At 39.9% G+C, this 21,556-nt stretch overlaps 2 protein-coding genes across 3 annotated transcripts in view; one reads left to right on the plus strand and one right to left on the minus strand.

Annotated features, from left to right (window-relative positions):
* Positions 1-17,833, plus strand: sgk2b (serum/glucocorticoid regulated kinase 2b). Its single transcript, XM_072912934.1, is given in 11 exon segments — positions 1-27; positions 8,076-8,322; positions 10,900-11,031; positions 11,118-11,193; positions 11,196-11,229; positions 11,456-11,462; positions 16,440-16,489; positions 16,491-16,669; positions 17,288-17,506; positions 17,509-17,582; positions 17,645-17,833. Coding segments are annotated over 10 exon segments (1,113 nt in total). The 5' UTR covers positions 1-27; positions 8,076-8,169.
* The window catches only part of LOC133602107 (putative transmembrane protein 244), a 14,977-nt gene continuing 7,435 nt past the window's right edge, over positions 14,015-21,556 (minus strand). For both annotated transcript variants that reach the window (XM_061955246.2, XM_061955238.2), the window contains one exon: positions 14,015-18,476. In XM_061955246.2, the coding sequence (XP_061811230.1) occupies positions 18,382-18,476 (95 nt within the window). In that variant the 3' untranslated portion in view covers positions 14,015-18,381. The remainder of the gene's footprint in view (positions 18,477-21,556) is intronic.

The following is a 21,556-nucleotide window of genomic DNA, read 5'->3' on the forward strand; positions in this document are numbered from 1 at the left end:
GCAAACTCCACACAGAAAGACCGTTTTGTGAGGCACACACAAACCCCTGTTTCACTGTGCCGCCTAGTTAACAATATAACAATATATAAACATAATAATATAAGATCCCGTCTAGTTGTATCTAGATTTCTAGTTTTCCCTTTCCTCTTTTGTCAAGTGCTTGCTCGTGTGTGTTTAGTTGGTTCTCTCTATGATAATGATGAGGGGTGTAGACCTTCTAGACCACAGGTGTCAAACTCAAGGCCCGGTGGTCAGAAGCGGCCCGACACGTTATTTAATGTGGCCCGCGAAAGCCTGGAAATAATATGGATACTTCATCTTTCTTACTAAATGTTTCCATTGTTTCCATTTTGACAGGAAAAAAATGATGTAATACCTGAAATGTCATATGTTTTAAACTTTCATGTGTGTATATATATATATATATATATATATATATATATATATATATATATATATATATATATATATATATATATATATATATATATATACAAATATATATATATATATATATATACAAATATATTGGTGTGAATCTTTGGGCACCTCGCCTTTCGATTCCGATTCTTGGGGTGAGGATTTGATTCATAATCGATACTCGATTCAACACGATTCTCGATTCAAACTGATTTTTGCAATGCATTATTTGGTATAATAATAACAAAACCTTAACAAAACAGCTTACAGGTTACAAAACCTGATTTCGGTTGCTGACGTATGACACATATGTACACCAAGTAAGCATTTTTTTAAATGAATTCATAAAAAAAAGAAAGGAAAATTATTTTAAAAATCGGGATTCGAATGTGATGAAAAACATTTTTTAGCACCCCTAGTTATTATATACCGTATGATAGTTTGTAAAAATAACTATAAATACTTAAATATCTGCTTGTCACCTTGACTTACAATTTCAAAGCAAGTTATCCATCAATTTGTATGTCCAAAAATCAACTAACCAAATGCATAGAGAATAATATAATTAGGCGATTATACTTTTATATTCTTACATTCACTGCTACAATCGGCCCTCTGAGGGCAGCCATGACTGCGATGTGGCCCTCGATGAAAACAAGTTCGACACCCCTGATCTAGACCTAGTTCTACACCAGAAAACTGCTATTGTGAATTGGCGTTAATAATTCAAATTGACTTGACTATATACAGTAAAATAACAATAAAGTATAATAGTACTGTATAGTAACACAGATATTTGTAAAAATAATCAGACAAATATCTATCCCAAATATTGAGCCAATACTGATATTATCTTTAGTATTGATATCATTATTACCAAATATAGTACAAAAATATTACATCTAAGGCAAGGCTTGGCAAGTTCGTTAATAGAGCACAATTTGTAAGATGTAAGACAATTCAAAATGCTTTACAGAAAAATACAAGAAGGCAAAAATACAAATTCAATAATCATAAAAATAATCATATCTCAAGTTGAAATCGTAAAATATAATCATCATGAAAATAATCATGATTTAAATCAAAATAAAAGAGTGTGGATAAAATACTTTCGGTTGTTATATGAACAATTAAATAAAGATGTTTTCAGCTTGGATTTGAACATTGCATTGAGCCCCGTCTCACTTAATTAAATTAAATTGTCTCTTTTAATTAAATTATAATAAATTAAATGGATAAATTGTCATTTTCATAAATTTATTGTAATTTATTATAATTGTATTCAACAATACATTGTATTAAATAGATATTGATTGTATCAATTTGATACACTGTAATTGATATATAAATCGATCTGCCCACTCCTTAAAAAATACCACCACTACTATAATAATAATAACAAAATTTGATAATTATGCAATTGTTCATAGGTGGGAAATAATGGTTTGCCTTATTTTTAACATGCGTAACAAACGTAAAACTACAGACATGCACAGATCAACATGTCCAAAAGGGAGTAGGAACTTGAAAGAAGCAAATATTATCTAAACATACCTCTTCTTTATGTATCAGCAATTTACTAAAAATTACCAAACATGTTCATTTATATGAAAGGAACTTTATTGCACAAGTACAACGAAATGTCATTTTCAACACAAACCCACAAACATACATTGTACAGAGAGACAGAACACGAACACCGATGGGTCGCCACTTATGATGCCCCATAAAAGGTAGGAAGAAAAAAAAGGATGAAAAATGTAGTAGAGTTGATAGGCAGTCAAGAAAATAATATAATGTATACAGAAGTGAAAACTGACAAGCAAACATTGTCTAATGAATAAATATAGAATATAATTTAATACTTTAGTCATACAAACAAGTTAAACAATAATAAAACAATACATGAATAAAAGATAAATACATCAGTAATAACTGACAGAATAAATAAATACTGTATAATGAATACATACATTTAATTTACCTAAGTAAACATCTAAAGCGGTGATTCTCAAACTGCGGTACGCCAAAGAATCACTTGTTTAAAGTACAGTGTTTTGTTTTCCTATATTCAAACACAATGTTACTGTTCAAACTGTGTAACGTTACAGTGGCCAAAAATATAAAATATACTTGTTAAATAAAACCTGTGCCTTGTTTTTAATGGATGGTTAGGCCTACTACGCTACTGTATGTTATTTCGGTCAATATGGTGATACTTAGAGAGCCAAGTTTTTTCTGAGATGGTACAAAAAATTTGAGAACCACTGATCTATGGAGTCCACATCTGGTTTGCTGTCGCCATCTAAAGACGAATTGCGGGACTACAGCTGTCAACAGTTGCTTTGCCCTGCCCTGAAGCATCAATCAGAGTGCAATGTTGGGTTGTATATAATAGCGTCAAAATGCAATGGGTGTGTGACTAAAACAAGGAGACGTTAAGTAAAGATAGGCCTCCAGCAGGGACATTTGAGGTCAAAGGTCGCCCGCTGCACTCAACTTTCTCTCCTTAATTTTCGAGGAACGTTCCTCCTGCTGATCAATTGTGGGAGATACGTTCAATGTCACATGCCTGCTGCGTGTTTTAAATGCTTTAGTGCTGACGAACGTCAGGGTGACAGTGTAGATGCAGACGAGAGGGAGCGTCTGTGTATCGTTTTTCTGTACCAGAAACCAACATAACCCATATCACCTTTGCCATGACCTACAATTTCAGGCATGCACACTTTTTGCTTCAGCATCACTCACCACTCACACCAATGTCCTTTTTTCATCTGCCATTGTGTAACCTCGGCATGTTTGCATATGCACATTGTGTGTACACTTCCTGTACAACAGATGGGGTTAGAGAGAACTGTCAGTAATGAGAGCGACTGTATTCCTCAGAAGATGCTGTCACTCACTGTGTCAAAGCTAACATATTGTAATGTACTGTAGCAACTCTTTCTATTTTCACTCCATCAAATGATGTCATAAATCAGTGATGATGCAATGAGTTCATAAAACAAGGAGATTGAATCGCTGCATGGCGTGTTTAAAGCATTGAGCAATATGGGCCCTCGCTTGGTGATGAATCACGATTCGGCCTTTGGCAGTGCAGTTAGGTCCAGTGGACTTTCAAACATGCGACAGCCACATGAGACAAGACCGGTAATACATGGTTGTTGCTCTTAGCTGCCATGATGTAATAGCAATATTTAGATTGGCTTGGACATTTTATCCAAGATGCATTAACAAAATCCACTTTTCTTTTTCTTCAAGCTGTTAACCAGTTTTCTGAGGTGGGGGAATACACAATGACGAAACAACCACTAACAACTGAGAAAAATTGTTTTAAAAAGGAAACAAGCTAAACCGGTGTGGGTGCTGTCAGTGGCCATGATACTGAGCAGCGTGCTCTGATTGGTTTGGTCTCCTCAGTATTGCTATATAGAGTCCATTCAGCCATTGGTATGCTTGAAAATACTTAATTTGTAGAATATGCTTTAAAAAATCTGCAGTGTGGTGAAGCCACAAAATTTGAAGCACGATGTGATGAGGGATGACTCTAATTCAGTGGTTCTTAACCTTGTTGGAGTTACCGAACCCCACCAGTTTCATATGCGCATTCACTGAACCCTTCTTTAGTGAAAAAGAAAATGTATTTTTTTTCAAATTCAAGACAAAGTTATATGTTTTTGGTAACACTTTAGAATGGGGAACATATTCTAAACAACAAATACTTAATTTAGAGTGTTTTGGACACTAGGGGAACATATTCTAAGTAACAAAGACTTAATTTTGAGTTATTTGGTTATTTGGTTAGGTTAGGGCCAGGGTTAGGGTTATAATAAGGCCATGCCGAATAAGGCATTAATAAGTACTTAATAAAGACCAGTTAAGAGCCATTATGTGGCCAGTTTGCATGTTAATAAGCAACTAATTAATGGTGAATATGTTCCCCATACTAAAGTGTTACCATGTTTTTTTACTGGTGCACAAAATGAACCGTGCATGAACATCACCTTGTTCAAAGAACAAAACCAACACAGTGCATAAACTCACAACAAATTACACACCTGCAAATCAGTCTGACTTCTGCTGTTGCCATATCCGTAATACGCCAATAAGGAGAAGTTTTTATTTACACGATGAGTCGGGTGTGTCTTGACCTCCGCCGAACCCCTGAGCCCGATTCACCGAACCCCTAGGGTTCCATCGAACCCAGGTTAAGAACCACTGCTCTAATTCTTATTTTGTGATGAAAATAGCCATAAATTAGAAATCAAGTAATATGTCGTCTAAATGACAGGATGACTCTGTTTTTCAGGACCACCTGCTAAAACGCTTGTCAAAAATGGTCTATATGACAGTACACCTCTGTCGTTTTTAAAGACCTATGCATAAACACTAATCAAAGATTTTCCATATGACAGGAGGACTCAGCTGTTTTTAAAGACATAGTGCTAAAACACCAGTTAAACATTGTCTGTTATATAAAGGATACCTGTATATTGTTTTAGCACAATTTCATAGTGCTCCTGACATACAGGATATTTGACTAGTGTCTTTTTTTACAGGTTTTTCAAGACAGTAAAGTGGTCCTGTCATTTAGAGGATCTTTGACTATGTTGGCACCTAATATAGGTCTTTAAAAACAGCAGATCCCCGATCATATAGATGTTTGCAGAAGGTCTTTAAAGAAAGTAGCTTTGTGTGTTTGTTGTGTAATGTTTATTTTTTGCACCGTTAATGAAGTTAGTGCAGGGGTATCCAAAGCGTGGCTTTGGGGCCATCTGCCACCCACAGCTAAATGTTTTGAAGGCCCGCTGCACATTTTAAAAATGCTATTACAAAAAAACATAAAATGTGAACTATAAGAGCAAATAGGTGCAATGTAACGAGAAAATGTTACAATATTGACTCTAATACACAGCTGCCAAGCAGGCAGTTTTTTACTTTAAAATTGTCATTGCTCTTAAAATAATAAAAACGTATTATCGACGTATAGATCTGAATTTGATCTAGAGATTTAAGCATTGAAAGTAAAAATAATATACATATTTTGATATATGACCTATGTAAACACTTTTATGAGTGGTGGCCTTTTGGATCCCCAAGACCTGTAGTTTTGTTTTTCATTGTTCAAAAAATAGTAATGAATTAAAAGCAATGTTTTTATGATTTATTTTCCTGTTTAAAGCTCCAATCAAATTTCCCACTTTGAATATATTTTTGGGGAATAAAATTGCATTTTTGTGTTCTTGCCATAAAGTTATTTGACACGGAGGGCACAAAATATTTAAAAAATGTAAATGTTCATGCCAACGGCTAGATCTGAAGTTGATCCATATATATTTTAGTGTTTAAAGTATTTTGTATATGTATATCTGACTTGTTTTTAAAACTTTAGTGACTTTTGGGTTCCTGGGACCTTTAACTTTCACCAAAATTGAGGGGAGCCCTAATGGTTACATTAAATATTGTTTGAAAATGAAAATGATACAATTAGCCCCGACATGCTTTCATTTTTCAGTGTGCGGCCCTTGGTGGAAAAAGTTTGGACACTCCTGGCCTTGTGAGATTCAAGATTGCTGTAATGTATTTCCCTATTAGCCTCCCAGAGTATGTAGGTCACGATTTCACTTAACTATGAAGTTAAAGGGACACAAAATATGGGGCTGAAAGCTGCAAATGGCCCATTGACCAAAAGTTTGAAAACACCTGATTCACATAGGATGCCTTCAGGTGTCTATTTGATGGGTTAAATAATTAGAATTGTCAAAAAAACATGACGTAACAATTATAGAAGATAGCAAACAATTTGTCCTGCAAATATATCAATCAATCAATCAAAGTTTACTTATATATAGCCCTTACACAAATGTCTTAAAGGGCTGCACAAGCCACAACAACATCATCGGCTCATATCCCACATCAGGGCAAAACCCCCCGAGTGACCAGTGCAATGGATGCCGAGTGGATTAATAATGTGAGATACCAGTCAATAGTGGGGCCAGCAGAGGATCCTCTTGTATGTAGACACGTCGGGCCGCCGAGACATCACCGACTGAGGAGAGGTCCATCCCGTGTCCCGACTTCATGTGAAAGTCCAGTCCATTGGGGGGCCAGCAGGGGATCATCTTGAATGGAGACAAGTCAGCAGCACAGGGATGTCACCAACTGATGCAAAGAGGAGTGGTACACTACGGGTCCCAACTTTGAACAGCTAGCGCGTCCTCCTTAGAGGCTGATCTGTGGTCACCTGATAACCTCTCCACGCAGGATAGGGGGGCAGAGCAGAAAAGAGAGACATCAGATCAACTGGTCTAAAAAGAGGTCTATTAAAAGGGTACAGTATACAAATGAGTTTTAAGATGGGACTTACATGCTTCTACTAAGGTAGCATCTCTAACTGTTACCGGTAGGGCATTCCAAATTACTGGAGCCTGAATAGAAAACACTCTATAGCCTGTACACTTTTTTGGGGCTCTGGGAATCACTAATAAGCCGGAGTTCTTTGAATGCAGATTTCTGGCCAGGACATATGGTACAATACAATCAGCAAGATAGGATGGAGCTGGACCGTTTAGTATTGTATATGTACGTAACTTTAAAGTCGCATCTTAAATGCACAGGAAGCCAGTGCAGGTGAGCAAGTATAGGCGTAATATGATCAAACTTTCTTGTTCTTGTCAAAAGTCTAGCAGCTGCATTTTGTACCAGCTGTAATCTTTTAATGCTAGACATAGGGAGAACCGAAAATAATAAGTTACAGTAATCAAGACGAGATGTAACGAATACATGTATAATGATCTCAGCGTTGGGGGTGGACAAAAAGGGACAAAGTTTTGCGATTTACGGAGATGAAAGAAGACTGTTTTAGTAACACTCTTAATGTGCGACTCAAATGAGAGAGTTGGGTCGAAGATAATACCGAAATTCTTTACCGAGTCGCTTTGTGTAATTGTTTGGTTGTCAAATGTTAAGTTGGTTTTATTAACTAAGTGTTGGTGTCTCGCAGGACCGATAATCAACATTTCCGTTTTCTTAGCGTTAAGATGCAAAAAGTTACTGGACATCCATTGTTTAATTTCATTTAGACACACCTCCAGGTGACTACAATCTTGGTCAGCTTTAGGGGCATGTGAAGTTGTGTGTCATCAGCATAACAGTGAAAGATAATGCCAAATTTGCGTATGATGTCACCTAGCAGCAGCATGTAGATGCTGAAGAGTGTAGGGCCAAGAACCGAACCCTGTGGAACTCCACACGTTACCTTAACATACTCTGAGGTCACATTGTTATGGGAGACGCACAGCATCCTGTCAGTAAGACAAGAGTTAAACCAAGAAAAGGCTAAGTCTGACATACTAATACGTGTTTTGATACGTTCTAACAGAATTTATGATTGACGGTATTGAAAGCAGTGCAAAGATCAAGTAGCAGCAACATGGATGACGCATCAGCATCCATAGTTAGCAATAGGTCATTAGTCATTTTTGCAAGCGCTCCATAGAGCGATTTGCCCTGAAACCGGACTGAATGGGTTCACAGAGATTGTTAGATGCTAAGTGTTCATTTTGTCACTGCTTGCTGCCACCTTGTGGTTTGGATTTTCAGTTTTCCCTTTTTGGTACAGTTGACCTGGTTCTTACATTTTTCCTTCCCCCTAGAGTTCCTGTGTTCCCATTGTGGGTGGAGTTGTGAGACGTGCACAGCTGTTTCCAATCTTCCCAGATACTACTTAAGCAGCACCTTGACAGCTGGATGGCATTTGGCGATTCCACTCCTCGACTCTCCACACCAGAAATTTCCAATGCTTCCCGAGTTTTTGATACCTACTTTCTTGGCTTTTCCCAGTGCCATCCAGCTTTGTGTTGTGTGGTAGTTTGCACATCTTCTCCTGTTTGGATCATTGTTGTGAGTAGTGATGGGTTGATGAGGCGTCATGAAGCGTTTCAACACATTGCAAAACTGTATTGATACTGTGTCACTAAATACTGACATCTGCTGGACATTAAAAATCCCTACAGGCAACCTATGGACCGACTCAACTGACACTGATTTTATGACCTAGTACAGTGGTTCTCAAATGGGGGTACGCGTACCCCTGGGGGTACTTGAAGGTATGCCAAGGGGTACGTGAGATTTTTTTTAAATATTCTAAAAATAGCAACAATTCAAAAATCATTTATAAATATATTTATTGAATAATACTTAAACAAAATATGAATGTAAGTTCATAAACTCAGTGAAGCACAAGCTCAGGTTTGTCACTAAAATGTCTGTCAAAAAGAACTGTGAAAAGAAATGCAACAATGCAATATTCAGTGTTGACAGCTAGATTGTTTGTGGACATGTTCCATAAATATTGATGTTAAAGATTTTTTTTTTTGTGAAGAAATGTTTAGAATTAAGTTCATGAATCTAGATGGAGCTCTAATACAATCTCCAAAGAGAGCACTTTAAGTTGATGATTACTTCTATGTGTAGAAATCTTTATTTATAATTGAATCACTTGTTTATTTTTCAACAAGTTTTTAGTTATTTTTATATCTTTTTTTCCAAATAGTTCAAGAAATACCACTACAAATGAGCAATATTTTGCACTGTTATACAATTTAATAAATCAGAAACTGATGACATAGTGCTGTATTTTACTTCTTTATCTTTTTTTTTTTCAACCAAAAATGCTTTGCTCTGATTAGGGGGTACTTGAATTAAAAAAAAATTCACAGGGGGTACATTGCTGAAAAAAGGTTGAGAACCACTGACCTAGTATATACAATAATATAAACCAAGTCATTGTATTTCATTTAGGATTATTTCATAACTTCATTTAAATAAAAATATATTTTTTGTCTTTTTTAGATACAGTCAATAAATAATGTGAACATGTATCATAACATGGAAATCTAAGAGAACGTGTTGTGAATGAGGATGCTTGTGGACCTGGAATTTTTTTTTTTTTTTTTTACACATTTTTTTTTTTTTTTTTAAACAGTTTTTCCAACGTATTCAATTTTAGACGCTTTCTCTTCTTAGTTATTATTTCTCCGGCTGTAGAAAAGACCCTTTCACAGGGCACAGAGGAGGCGTCAGTGCGACACAGTTCGCGTATCGGTCACGTGACCAAAACAGCTCATGATCGGTCACGTGACTTTCTAAAAGCGGTACGCGCACCGACACAGGGTTTCGCTCTATGAGCTCGACGCATGCGCCGATGCATCGGTGTTGCCGGACCCATCACTAGTTGTGAGTAATTTTCCTTAAGTAAAAAAACTGAGAAGCTCTGTCATCCGAGGGGAGCTCAAAGTAAAGCCGCTGCTCCTCCACATCGAGAGGAGCCAGATGAGGTGGTTCGGGCATCTGGTCAGGATGCCACCCAATCGCCTCCCTAGGGAGGTGTTTAGGGCACGTCCGACCGGTAGGAGGCCACGGGGAAGACCCAGGACATGTTGGGAAGACTGTCTCCCGGCTGGCCTGGGAACGCCTCGGGATCCCCCGGGAAGAGCTGAACGAAGTGGCTGGAGAGAGGGAAGTCTGGGCTTCCCTGCTTAAGCTGCTGCCCCCGCGACCTGATCTCGGATAAGAGGAAGAAGATGGATGGATGGATATTAGTATAAAGTATGCAAAATGGAGGAAATGTGTGTTTAATGGTCATGTTTATAAAGTGTTTTTAGTTTTCAATCCAAAATCCTTTGTTAAATGTCACAATTTTTTTTCTTTTACTTGGCTATAGGAAATTAACCTGAATTGCATTGATGTGAATTCCACTTTCTGGGTGGCGGTACATACATCCACACGCACATTCCCTGTACGAACATACATACATAAAAATGCACATATACATACACACACTCATGCTTCAATAAACATATATTAACATTGACCCCCTTCTTTTTATCCCCTCCTGCTTTGGTCTTGCTGCGCCAAACACTAAATATATCCATTTAATAAAGTCAAATACAAATAGGGCAAATAGAGAAATATCCAACATTTCTCTTTTTTTAAAACAAATATGTACAGAACATATGAGCATCCCCATGAATTTACATGATTTGCCTAAATATGTCCTGTCAAGCCGCTTGACAGGACATATTTAAAAAAATAAATAAAAATTCACTTCCCGCTATTCCATTTCAACTTAATGTACGGGTGGACGGGAAAGCTTATTCAATTCTAATTCCAATTCTTCACACCTGTTACACGCACACTCTTTCACACAGTGCGGTAAGTTTATGTTGACACCCCTCGGACTGGCTGACGTTAACAGAAGCGGTTGTCAACATAAGCAAAACCGAAACTAGCCGTTGCTTGCACACCTGTCCCAAGATTGACAGATAATGATGGAGATTAAAAAAATATATATTTTTTTGGCCGTTTGTTAAGGTTTTTTCAATTTTTGCACATTTGTATTTAGATTTTTCTGTTTTCATATGATGTGTAATCCTCTCGCAAAATAGGAATATTCAAATCTAGTTACTGTATTTGTAGCAGCAGCATGTGATGGTTGAGAGGAGCGTTCTACTTAAAGGACGACAACATCCCTTCTTGGTGGGACTCCACATCTCTTTCCAGACACCAAACAAGCTTTACTTTGTTGTGGACTACGTTAATAGAGGGGAGGTAAACAACTACAACATTCATGTCAGATGTAAAATCATCCAGCAATGCGTTATGCTGCTGTGACCTTTTGTTTTGTTTTCTTTCAGCTTTTCTACCATCTTCAGAGAGAAGGTTAGTTTGCTGAAAGCAGAGCTTCTTTTTATGCGGCAGAGATGAGTTTGGCACTGGGTACCTCCACTCCTTATACACTGTCTACAGGTAAATACACTGCATAATGCAGTTTCACTGTTTGGTTCAACAATAATCAGGAAGCAAGCCCATCCACAAAAAAGCTCCTTGATTGCTGAAAAAAGAAAATCCCCCCTGAAGGGTGAAGCCACTGTGATAAGACCAGAGCCATGTATAAAGAGATTATTATTGACAAAATAAACCATAATATGTTTGCTATGGTACAGGGGGGAAGAAGGAGATAGCACAGATGCAGGGACGTCGTATAGCTCTATTTATTTATATATAATATTATGAAGTGTGAAACTAACCCAAAATGTGTGTGCGACTATGTGTAGTGATTATATGTTGAATGTTATCGGGAGTGTTGAGCTAGGTGCGGAAGTCCAAGAGGGCAACCTAATCTCGGAGATCCAGGGACAGGCAGGAGGTCAGGGGCAAGAGCGAGGCGTCAAAAGTCTGTGTTCAGGCAGGAGGTCGAGATCCAAAAGGGGCAGCCAGGGAACCAGAGAGGAATACGGGGCAACGAGACCGACAACTCGACATCAGGGGATGGAGGATTGCTGCTGGAACGACATGGGAAAACGAGACAAATGAACACGGAGGAGGAGAAAACAGAGAGAGTGAGCATAGAGCTAGAGATGTTGGCTTACTGTACGAACAGGTCGCTACGTTCTGGCCCGCAATGCAGGTTTGCTCTGGCTTAAGAAGCCCGGCGTCTCATCAGCTTCAGGTGTGCAGATTGCTGATTGATTGCAGCTGTGCACCGGCGCAGCTTCTGCAGGAGTGACGCACGCAAGTGCGTGCTTGGAGGTGCGCTCAGCGCAGCGCACAGATGAATGCGCATTAGAATGCGCCCGGGCCGTGACAGTTTGAATGTAGTGTGAAACATACTCCAGCTTATAAACTTACAATAAAACATGCTTTTATTTCGTCAAAACATAATTTTGTGGCCGTATTTGATGCACTCCGCTGTATATATTCATGCAGTGTTTAGTGACCAGCAACACACTACTGCAATAAATGTGAAAAAAAAAACAACACAAAACGACCAAAAAAACTTCTTACACTCATTTTGCCAAATCCTCATTAGCTTTGGATCAACACTTACGGAGACATTGGGACTTTTGTGTGAATTATATGTATGTATGTATGTATGTATGTGTATGTATATATATATATATATATATATATATATATATATATATATATATGTATATGTGTATATATATACAGGTAAAAGCCAGTAAATTAGAATATTTTGAAAAACTTGATTTATTTCAGTAATTGCATTCAAAAGGTGTAACTTGTACATTATATTTATTCATTGCACACAGACTGATGCATCCAAATGTTTATTTCATTTAATTTTGATGATTTGAAGTGGCAACAAATGAAAATCCAAAATTCCGTGTGTCACAAAATTAGAATATTGTGTAAGGCTAATACAAAAAAGGGATTTTTAGAAATGTTGGCCAACTGAAAAGTATGAAAATGACAAATATGAGCATGTACAATACTCAATACTTGGTTGGAGCTCCTTTTGCCTCAATTACTGCGTTAATGCGGCGTGGCATGGAGTCGATGAGTTTCTGGCACTGCTCAGGTGTTATGAGAGCCCAGGTTGCTCTGATAGTGGCCTTCAACTCTTCTGCGTTTTTGGGTCTGGCATTCTGCATCTTCCTTTTCACAATACCCCACAGATTTTCTATGGGGCTAAGGTCAGGGGAGTTGGCGGGCCAATTTAGAACAGAAATACCATGGTCCGTAAACCAGGCACGGGTAGATTTTGCGCTGTGTGCAGGCGCCAAGTCCTGTTGGAACTTGAAATCTCCATCTCCATAGAGCAGGTCAGCAGCAGGAAGCATGAAGTGCTCTAAAACTTGCTGGTAGACGGCTGCGTTGACCCTGGATCTCAGGAAACAGAGTGGACCGACACCAGCAGATGACATGGCACCCCAAACCATCACTGATGGTGGAAACTTTACACTAGACTTCAGGCAACGTGGATCCTGTGCCTCTCCTGTCTTCCTCCAGACTCTGGGACCTCGATTTCCAAAGGAAATGCAAAATTTGCATGGTTGGGTGATGGTTTGGGGTGCCATGTCATCTGCTGGTTTACGGACCATGGTATTTCTGTTCTAAATTGGCCCGCCAACTCCCCTGACCTTAGCCCCATAGAAAATCTGTGGTGTATTGTGAAAAGGAAGATGCAGAATGCCAGACCCAAAAACGCAGAAGAGTTGAAGGCCACTATCAGAGCAACCTGGGCTCTCATAACACCTGAGCAGTGCCAGAAACTCATCGACTCCATGCCACGCCGCATTAACGCAGTAATTGAGGCAAAAGGATAGTATTGAACATGGCCAACATTTCTAAAAATCCCTTTTTTGTATTAGCCTTAAGTAATATTCTAATTTTGTGACACACGGAATTTTGGATTTTCATTTGTTGCCACTTCAAATCATCAAAATTAAATGAAATAAACATTTGAATGCATCAGTCTGTGTGCAATGAATAAATATAATGTACAAGTTACACCTTTTGAATGCAATTACTGAAATAAATCAAGTTTTTCAAAATATTCTAATTTACTGGCTTTTACCTGTATATATATATATATATATATATATATATATATATATATATACATATATATATATATATATATATATATATATGTATATATATATATATATATATATGTATATATATATATATATATATATATATATATATATGTATATGTATATATATATATATATATATATATATATATATATATATATATATGTATATATATACGTATGTGTGTGTGTATATATATATTATATGTATGTGTATATATGTATGTGTGTTAGAGATGCGCGGATAGGCAATTATTTCATCCGCAACCGCATCAGAAAGTCGTCAACCATCCGCAATCCACCCGATCTAACATTTGATCAGAACCGCATCCGCCCGCACCCGGCCGTTGTTATATATCTAATATAGACGATGCAAGGCATTAGTGAGGTTATAAAGCTTTTGCCTGTTAAAGAAAGAAGACTGATCCAATGCAGCACAGACATTCGCGTGCCACGCTGTCACGACCCAGACGCACACCAGTGCGCTGAGCGCACCTCCAAGCGCGTCTCGCTGCCGGCGACGGCCGGGTATATGGGCCCGACGCTCCAGCGCCATCCATTTTCAGGGCTAGTTGATTCGGCAGGTGGGTTGTTACACACTCCTTAGCGGGTTCCAACTTCCATGGCCACCGTACTAGCTGCTGTCTATATCAACCAGGGTGAGCCCCACCCCTTTCGTGAGCGCACTGCGCGCGGAGTGACCCCTGTTACGCGCCCCCGGCAACAGGGGTGGCGGGCAGGTAAGCTGCGCGGGCGGAGCGCGCGGAGTGACCCCTGTTACGAGCCCCCGGCCACGGGGGTGGCGGGTAGGTAAGCTTCTTACCTGCTGCGCGTGACGCCGGCCGCGGCGAAGGCGGACGAGGCGGGGTGTCGGTGCAGTGGGCGCGGTGGTGACCCTGGACGTGCGTCGGGCCCTTCTCGCGGATCGCCTCAGCTACGGCTCCCGGTGGGGCCCTCTCGGGGGAAGGGGCCTTGGTCCCGGACCCCGGCGAGGCGTCCCTTCTCCGCTCCGTAAAAGTGTCCATCCCTTTTTTTTTTTTTCTTCTGTTGTGGCATATGCAGCAGGTGCCTGCTCGTTTTTCGTATGTGGGTAACAACATTTAACTATGTATATATATTTCCGAATTGGTTTAACTGCCACCCGCCTGAATCTATTTAAAATCTAATTTTTTTTTATTTCAACCACCCGACCCGACCCGCGGATAAAATCTAATTTTTTTTAATTTCATCCGCCCGATCCGCGGATAATCCGCGGACTCCGCGGTTGTGCCCGCAAACCGCGCATCTCTAATGTGTGTATATATATATATATGTGTATGTGTGTGTATATATATATATATATACGTGCATATATATAGTAATTTTAATTTTTTTTTTTTAAATGGCCTGGGAACGCCTCGGGGTCCCACAGGAAGAGCTGGACGAAGTGGCTGGGGAGAGGGAAGTCTGGGCTTCCCTGCTTAGGCTGCTGCCCCCGCGACCCGACCTCGGAGAAGCGGAAGAAGATGGATGGATGGATATAGTAATTTATTTATATGTCTTGGTACTTTAGTTTTGTCATGTACAATCCATAATTAATTGACTGTTTATTTGCTTGAATGTTTGTAAATCAGTAAAACATATCAATAACAAAAAAGCAGTTTGTCAACCTTATGTATATGCATGTTTACACGGCAAAAAAAAAAATCAATTAAAAGAGATGTGCAGTGTTTGCATAGCTCCAGCTCAAAGTTGGAAGCAAACATGGCAACCTATTGTCACGTAAGTACTTTTTGACCAATCATTTAGGAGATGGTCTGAAACCGAGTTTTTGTCCATACTCTCTTTTATGACTGTGGATACTTACACCAGTGATTCTCAACTGGAAGGTTGCATGATTTTTTTCAGTGGGTGCCTGGTGGAGATGTGACAGTCACAAATGAGTCGAGTCATTTAGGTGGATAATTTGCAGTTGCAAGTTGTTCATTTGTGAGCTGTTCTTACTTGGGCATCTCCTTAGATGGAAAAAATCGTGCAAAAACCATCTTGTGTGTGTGTGTGTGTGTGTATGTGTGTGTGTGTGTTAGAGTTTGTAGGTGACGAACCCCAAGATGCAGAGAAGGCGGAAGGCGTTGTGCAAGAAAACATGATTTAATTAAACACTAAGGCAAAACAACAAACGAAAGGGTAACAAAAGGCGCGCACAAGGCGGAGAACAAACTTGGCTATGAACTAAAATAGCACAGAGGCTAACTGTGGACAAGAAACCAAAAACACTTACTGTGACACGAAGGAACTAGGACATGAGCAGAGTGAAACAAAAGTAGACAGAGCTACAACGACAAGTATTAAGAACATTGACACGACAGGTAGGAACGACAATGATCCAGCAGTGACTGGAGGGTAGGGCAGGTATAAATAGCAGCTGGCTGATTGACACCAGGTGTGGCCTGGTGCCAATCAGCCACAGCTGAGGGGACACAGCACTCAGGGAGACAAGTAGGAAATAAAGACAAAATAAAAGTGCTGGACAGAAAACAGACAAACGCAGAGAAAAAACTAAAACACAGTCAAACTGTCAGGGACAAGCCTGACAGTAGCCCCCCTTCCTATAACGGATACCAGACGTTCTAGAAACCAGAGAACATTTTGCTGGACAGCGAGGGTCACGTGAAGCTGACTGACTTGTAAAGGAGGCGTGGCCGTAGGTGGGATCATGAATACCTTCTGCGGGACTCCCGAGTATCTGGCTCCAGAAGTCCTGCAAAGTCTCACGTACAGTCCAGCGGTGGATTGGAGACTCGGCAGTGTGCTTTTTGAAATGCTGTACTGACTGGTGAGTCCATTGGTACACTTCTCTTAAAGTTAAATGGTAAATGGGTTATACTTGTATAGCGCTTTTCTACCTTTCTAAAGAACTCAAAGCGCTTTGACACTATTTCCACATTCACCCATTCACACACACACATTCACACACTGATGGCGGGAGCTGCCATGCACGGCGCTAACCAGGCCCATCAGGAGCAAGGGTGAAGTGTCTTGCTCAAGGACAGAAAGGACGTGACTAGAATGGTAGAAGGTGGGGATTGAACCAGTAACCCTCAGATTGCTGGCACGGCCACTCTCCCAACTTTGTCACGCAGTCCCAACAAATGTCACACACACTAGATGTGGTGAAATTTGTCCTCTGCATTTGACCCATCCCCATGTTCACCCCCTGGGAGGTCAGGGGAGCAGTGAGCAGCAGCGTGCGCCGCGTTTGGGAATCATTTGTTGATTTAACCCCCAATTCCAACCCTTAATGCTGAGTGCCAAGCAGGGAGGTAACGGGTCCTATTTTTTGTAGTCTTTGGTATGACTCGGCCGGGGTTTGAACTCACGACCTCCCAGTCTCAGGGTGGACACTCTAACCACAAGGCCACTGAGCAGGTCACCTCATTGTCCTATTTTTGACAAACTTTGCTCCCTCAACCACAGCAAAGCTGAGATGTTTGAGAAGATCCTCCATGCGCCTCTTCATTTGCATAGCAGAGTTTCTCAGGCGGCCTGCTGGCTGTTAGAAGGCTTACTGGAGAGGAATGTATCAAAACGCTTAGTATAGAGGCGGGACATTGGAAGAGAACAGTCTAGAACAGTAAACATGATTTTGTATTAACTGGGATTCGTCAAACAGGTAGAACTGCAGGAGCATCCATTCTTCGCATCATCAACTGGGATGAGCTCCTAGCAAGAAAGGTCAGACCCCCATTAATTCCCACCGTGGTACGATGTACTTCTGCCACGACAAGCGGAGTGTTTGTTTATTTACATTATTGAACGTCTCTCTCTTTGCAGACAAGTCCTTTTTCATTGACTCCGAGTTCAAGCTAAAGCCTCTGCCTGCCTCCATGATTGACAGGTGCCAAGAGGACAGGGCTAGCCAAGTTTTTGCATGGTTCCTGTACATGAAATCAATTGAGTTCACACAGTTTCATAAATATACTGTGCTTGTAAAAAATATGTATTTTTCTATACCAAAAATCAAGTGATCACATTGTCTGTGGCACTTTTAGGAATAGAATATAATGAAAATATGAAATGTGTATGTTTTATTGAAAATATACAAGTATTGCAACATTCCCAACATTCACAGCTTTTAAGGGTACATTAACAGATACTATAAAATCATGTCCCTGTGGTGTTGACATACACAGCGGTGCAAAAAAAAAGTCCCATAACCAATGAAGCCACTTATTCCATCCATCTATCCATCCATTTTCCATCCAGCAGCCTAAGCAGAGAAGCCCAGACTTCCCTCTCTCCAACCACTTCATCCAGCTCCTCCCGGGGGATCCCGAAGCGTTCCCAGGCCAGCCGGGAGACATAGTCTTCCCAATGTGTCCTGGGTCTTCCCCGTGGCCTCCTACCGGTCGGACATGCCCTAAACCTCCCTAGGGAGGCGTTTGAGTGGCATCCTGACCAGATGCCCGAACCACCTCATCTGGCTCCTCTCAATGTGGAGGGGCAGCGGCTTTACTTTGAGCTCCTCCCGGATGACGGAGCTTCTCACCCTATCTCTAAGGGAGAGCCCCGCCACTTAATAGACGGTAAAAGCAACGTAGCTTTGGTCATCTGGGCAGGTGAAGTAAGCGATCAGCTGGCCATTGCAAATCATCAGGAACAAGCCGCTACCTGCGAAACAACAACGATAATGTGCTGCATCACAAATATACTGTACAGTATATGCAGCAGATTTATTTTCTCTGCTTTGATTTTTTTATTTTATTATGGTAACTTGAAGAACCCATAGCATGCAGATGACCAAAAATTAAGTTCTATTTATATCGTTTGTGCTCCTGAAAATTAATCTGACAGTCATTTCCCATAATATCAATGAGTTTTGGAGTAATGCATGGATAACTAACTTTACTTGGAACACCCCCTTTCCATCCACAGACTCGACCCCCTCTTGGTGTGATGTCATCTACATAACTGTAGCCCATTTCTCCACCTAGACAGTTTGGATAAAGTAATGTAAAACTATTATTTTCATTACTTTATTGTTTTTATTTACCGACTTTCCTGCTCTTCCATATCTGCATGCTCTTTAAGCATTCCCTCAAGCATCTTGAGAAAAACATCAGTAGAAGAGGACGCAAAAAAAGAATACTATGGGTTTGCCTTCTTTTCTCTTTGCTCTACTTTATTCTGCAAGTTCTGACTCAATCTTTCTGTGGGGTAAAATAAAAGCCAGGTACCGCTGTACGAATACAAATTTATGGTTTATAGCAGTGGTCCCAAATTACTTATGTAATATCATACATAAACTCCCCTCTATGCAGATTTAGTGGAACCTCTTTTCTTGTTTCCCGTTGCTTAATTTTCTAACACCGTAACCACAGGCAATGATGGAGGAGGCTCAATCAAGTGGGATAGTGTATAAGATACCCAGAAGACAAAAAAGCAAAGTAATTCCAGTCCAGGGCCAATCTGGAGACTACTGGTTTAGCGTATGAAAAGTGGGCTTTTTTTTTTTTATTGGCATGTCTATTACAAACCCCGTTTCCATATGAGTTGGGAAATTGTGTTAGATGTAAATATAAACGGAATACAATGATTTGCAAATCATTTTCAACCCATATTCAATTGAATATGCTACAAAGACAACATATTTGATGTTCAAACTGATAAACTTTTTTTTTTTTGCAAATAATCATTAACTTTAGAATTTGATGCCAGCAACACGTGACAAAGAAGTTGGGAAAGGTGGCAAAAAATACTGATAAAGTTGAGGAATGCTCATCAAACACTTATTTGGAACATCCCACAGGTGAACAGGCAAATTGGGAACAGGTGGGTGCCATGATTGGATATAAAAGTAGATTCCATGAAATGCTCAGTCATTCACAAACAAGGATGGGCCGAGGGTCACCACTTTGTCAACAAATGCGTGAGCAAATTGTTGAACAGTTTAGGAAAAACCTTTCTCAACCAGCTATTGCAAGGAATTTAGGGATTTCACCATCTACGGTCCGTAATATCATCAAAGGGTTCAGAGAATCTGGAGAAATCACTGCACGTAAGCAGCTAAGCCCGTGACCTTCGATCCCTCAGACTGTACTGCATCAACAAGCGACATCAGTGTGTAAAGGATATCACCACATGGGCTCAGGAACACTTCAGAAACCCACTGTCAGTAACTACAGTTGGTCGCTACATCTGTAAGTGCAAGTTAAAACTCTCCTATGTACGAGCGAAAACCGTTTATCAACAACACCCAGAAACGCCGTCGGCTTCGCTGGGCCTGAGCTCATCTAAGATGGACTGATACAAAGTGGAAAAGTGTTCTGTGGTCTGACGAGTCCACATTTCAAATTGTTTTTGGAAACTGGGGACGTCGTGTCCTCCGGACCAAAGAAGAAAATAACCATCCCGGATTGTTATTGGCGAAAAGTTGAAAAGCCAGCATCTGTGATGGTATGGGGGTGTATTAGTGCCCAAGACATGGGTAACTTACACATCTGTGAAGGCGCCAATAATGCTGAAAGGTACATACAGCTTTTGGAGCAACATATGTTGCCATCCAAGCAACGTTACCATGGACGCCCCTGCTTATTTCAGCAAGACAATGCCAAGCTACGTGTCACATCAACGTGGCTTCATAGTAAAAGAGTGCGGGTACTACACTGGCCTGCCTGTAGGCCAGACCTGCCTCCTATTGAAAATGTGTGGCGCATTGTGAAGCCTAAAATACCACAACAGAGACCCTCAGACTGTTGAACAACTTAAGCTGTACATCAAGCAAGAATGGGAAAGAATTCTACCTGAGAAGCTTAAAAAATGTGTCTCCTCAGTATCCAAACGTTTACTGAGTGTTGTTAAAAGAAAAGGTGATGTAACACAGTGGTGAACATGCCCTTTCCCAACTACTTTGGCACGTGTTGCAGCCATGAAATTCTAAGTTAATTATTATTTGCAAAAAATAAAAAATAAAGTTTATGAGTTTGAACATCAAATATGTTGTCTTTGTAGCATATTCAATTGAATATGGGTTGAAAAGGATTTGCAAATCATTGTATTCCGTTTATATTTACATCTAACACAATTTCCCAACTCATATGGAAACGGGGTTTGTATTTATTGATGTTTGCTATTTCACCAATTGCTTGGTTTCACATATAGTTGCTTTCACCTAGGACCCCATTTTGACAATTCCTAGCGCCAACACTGATGGAGTATTGTTGCGTGCAAAACAGCAGTAGGCGGCTGTGGCTTGCGGGCCGGTTCTAATACTAAACAAATATAATCCCGGATGCCATAGATAATTCATTCGTGGGCCGGATCTGGCCCGCGGCCGTTGGCTTTGACACATAGGTCTTAGATATTTCATCAGATTGCTTATAAACTTTACCCAGACAGATAAGACATTAAGGAGGATGCTAAATTTTGAAGCGTTTAGGTTTTCACTATAAGACGTGGGCCAAGCATGGCGACAAAGATCACCCTTCTCTATGGAGTCGAAAAGTCACAACTTTATCGTAGAGCATGGGTCTCAAATTCAAATGCAAATAGTTGGCCTGCAAAAAAAAAAATCAAGATTGTATGGTAAAAACAAACTGTCTGCTTAGTCACCAGAGTTTTACTGTAACATGTATGGTGTCTTTTTTACACCCAATTACTGTAAATTGAAAAACTGTACTAGTGTTGTTTGATGTTAACGTTCTGGTGACTGAGCTGCCAGTTTTTTACGGTAAAATTTATGGGAATTTTTT

Source organism: Nerophis lumbriciformis, linkage group LG04, assembly GCF_033978685.3.
Source record: "Nerophis lumbriciformis linkage group LG04, RoL_Nlum_v2.1, whole genome shotgun sequence".
NCBI lineage: Eukaryota > Metazoa > Chordata > Actinopteri > Syngnathiformes > Syngnathidae > Nerophis > Nerophis lumbriciformis.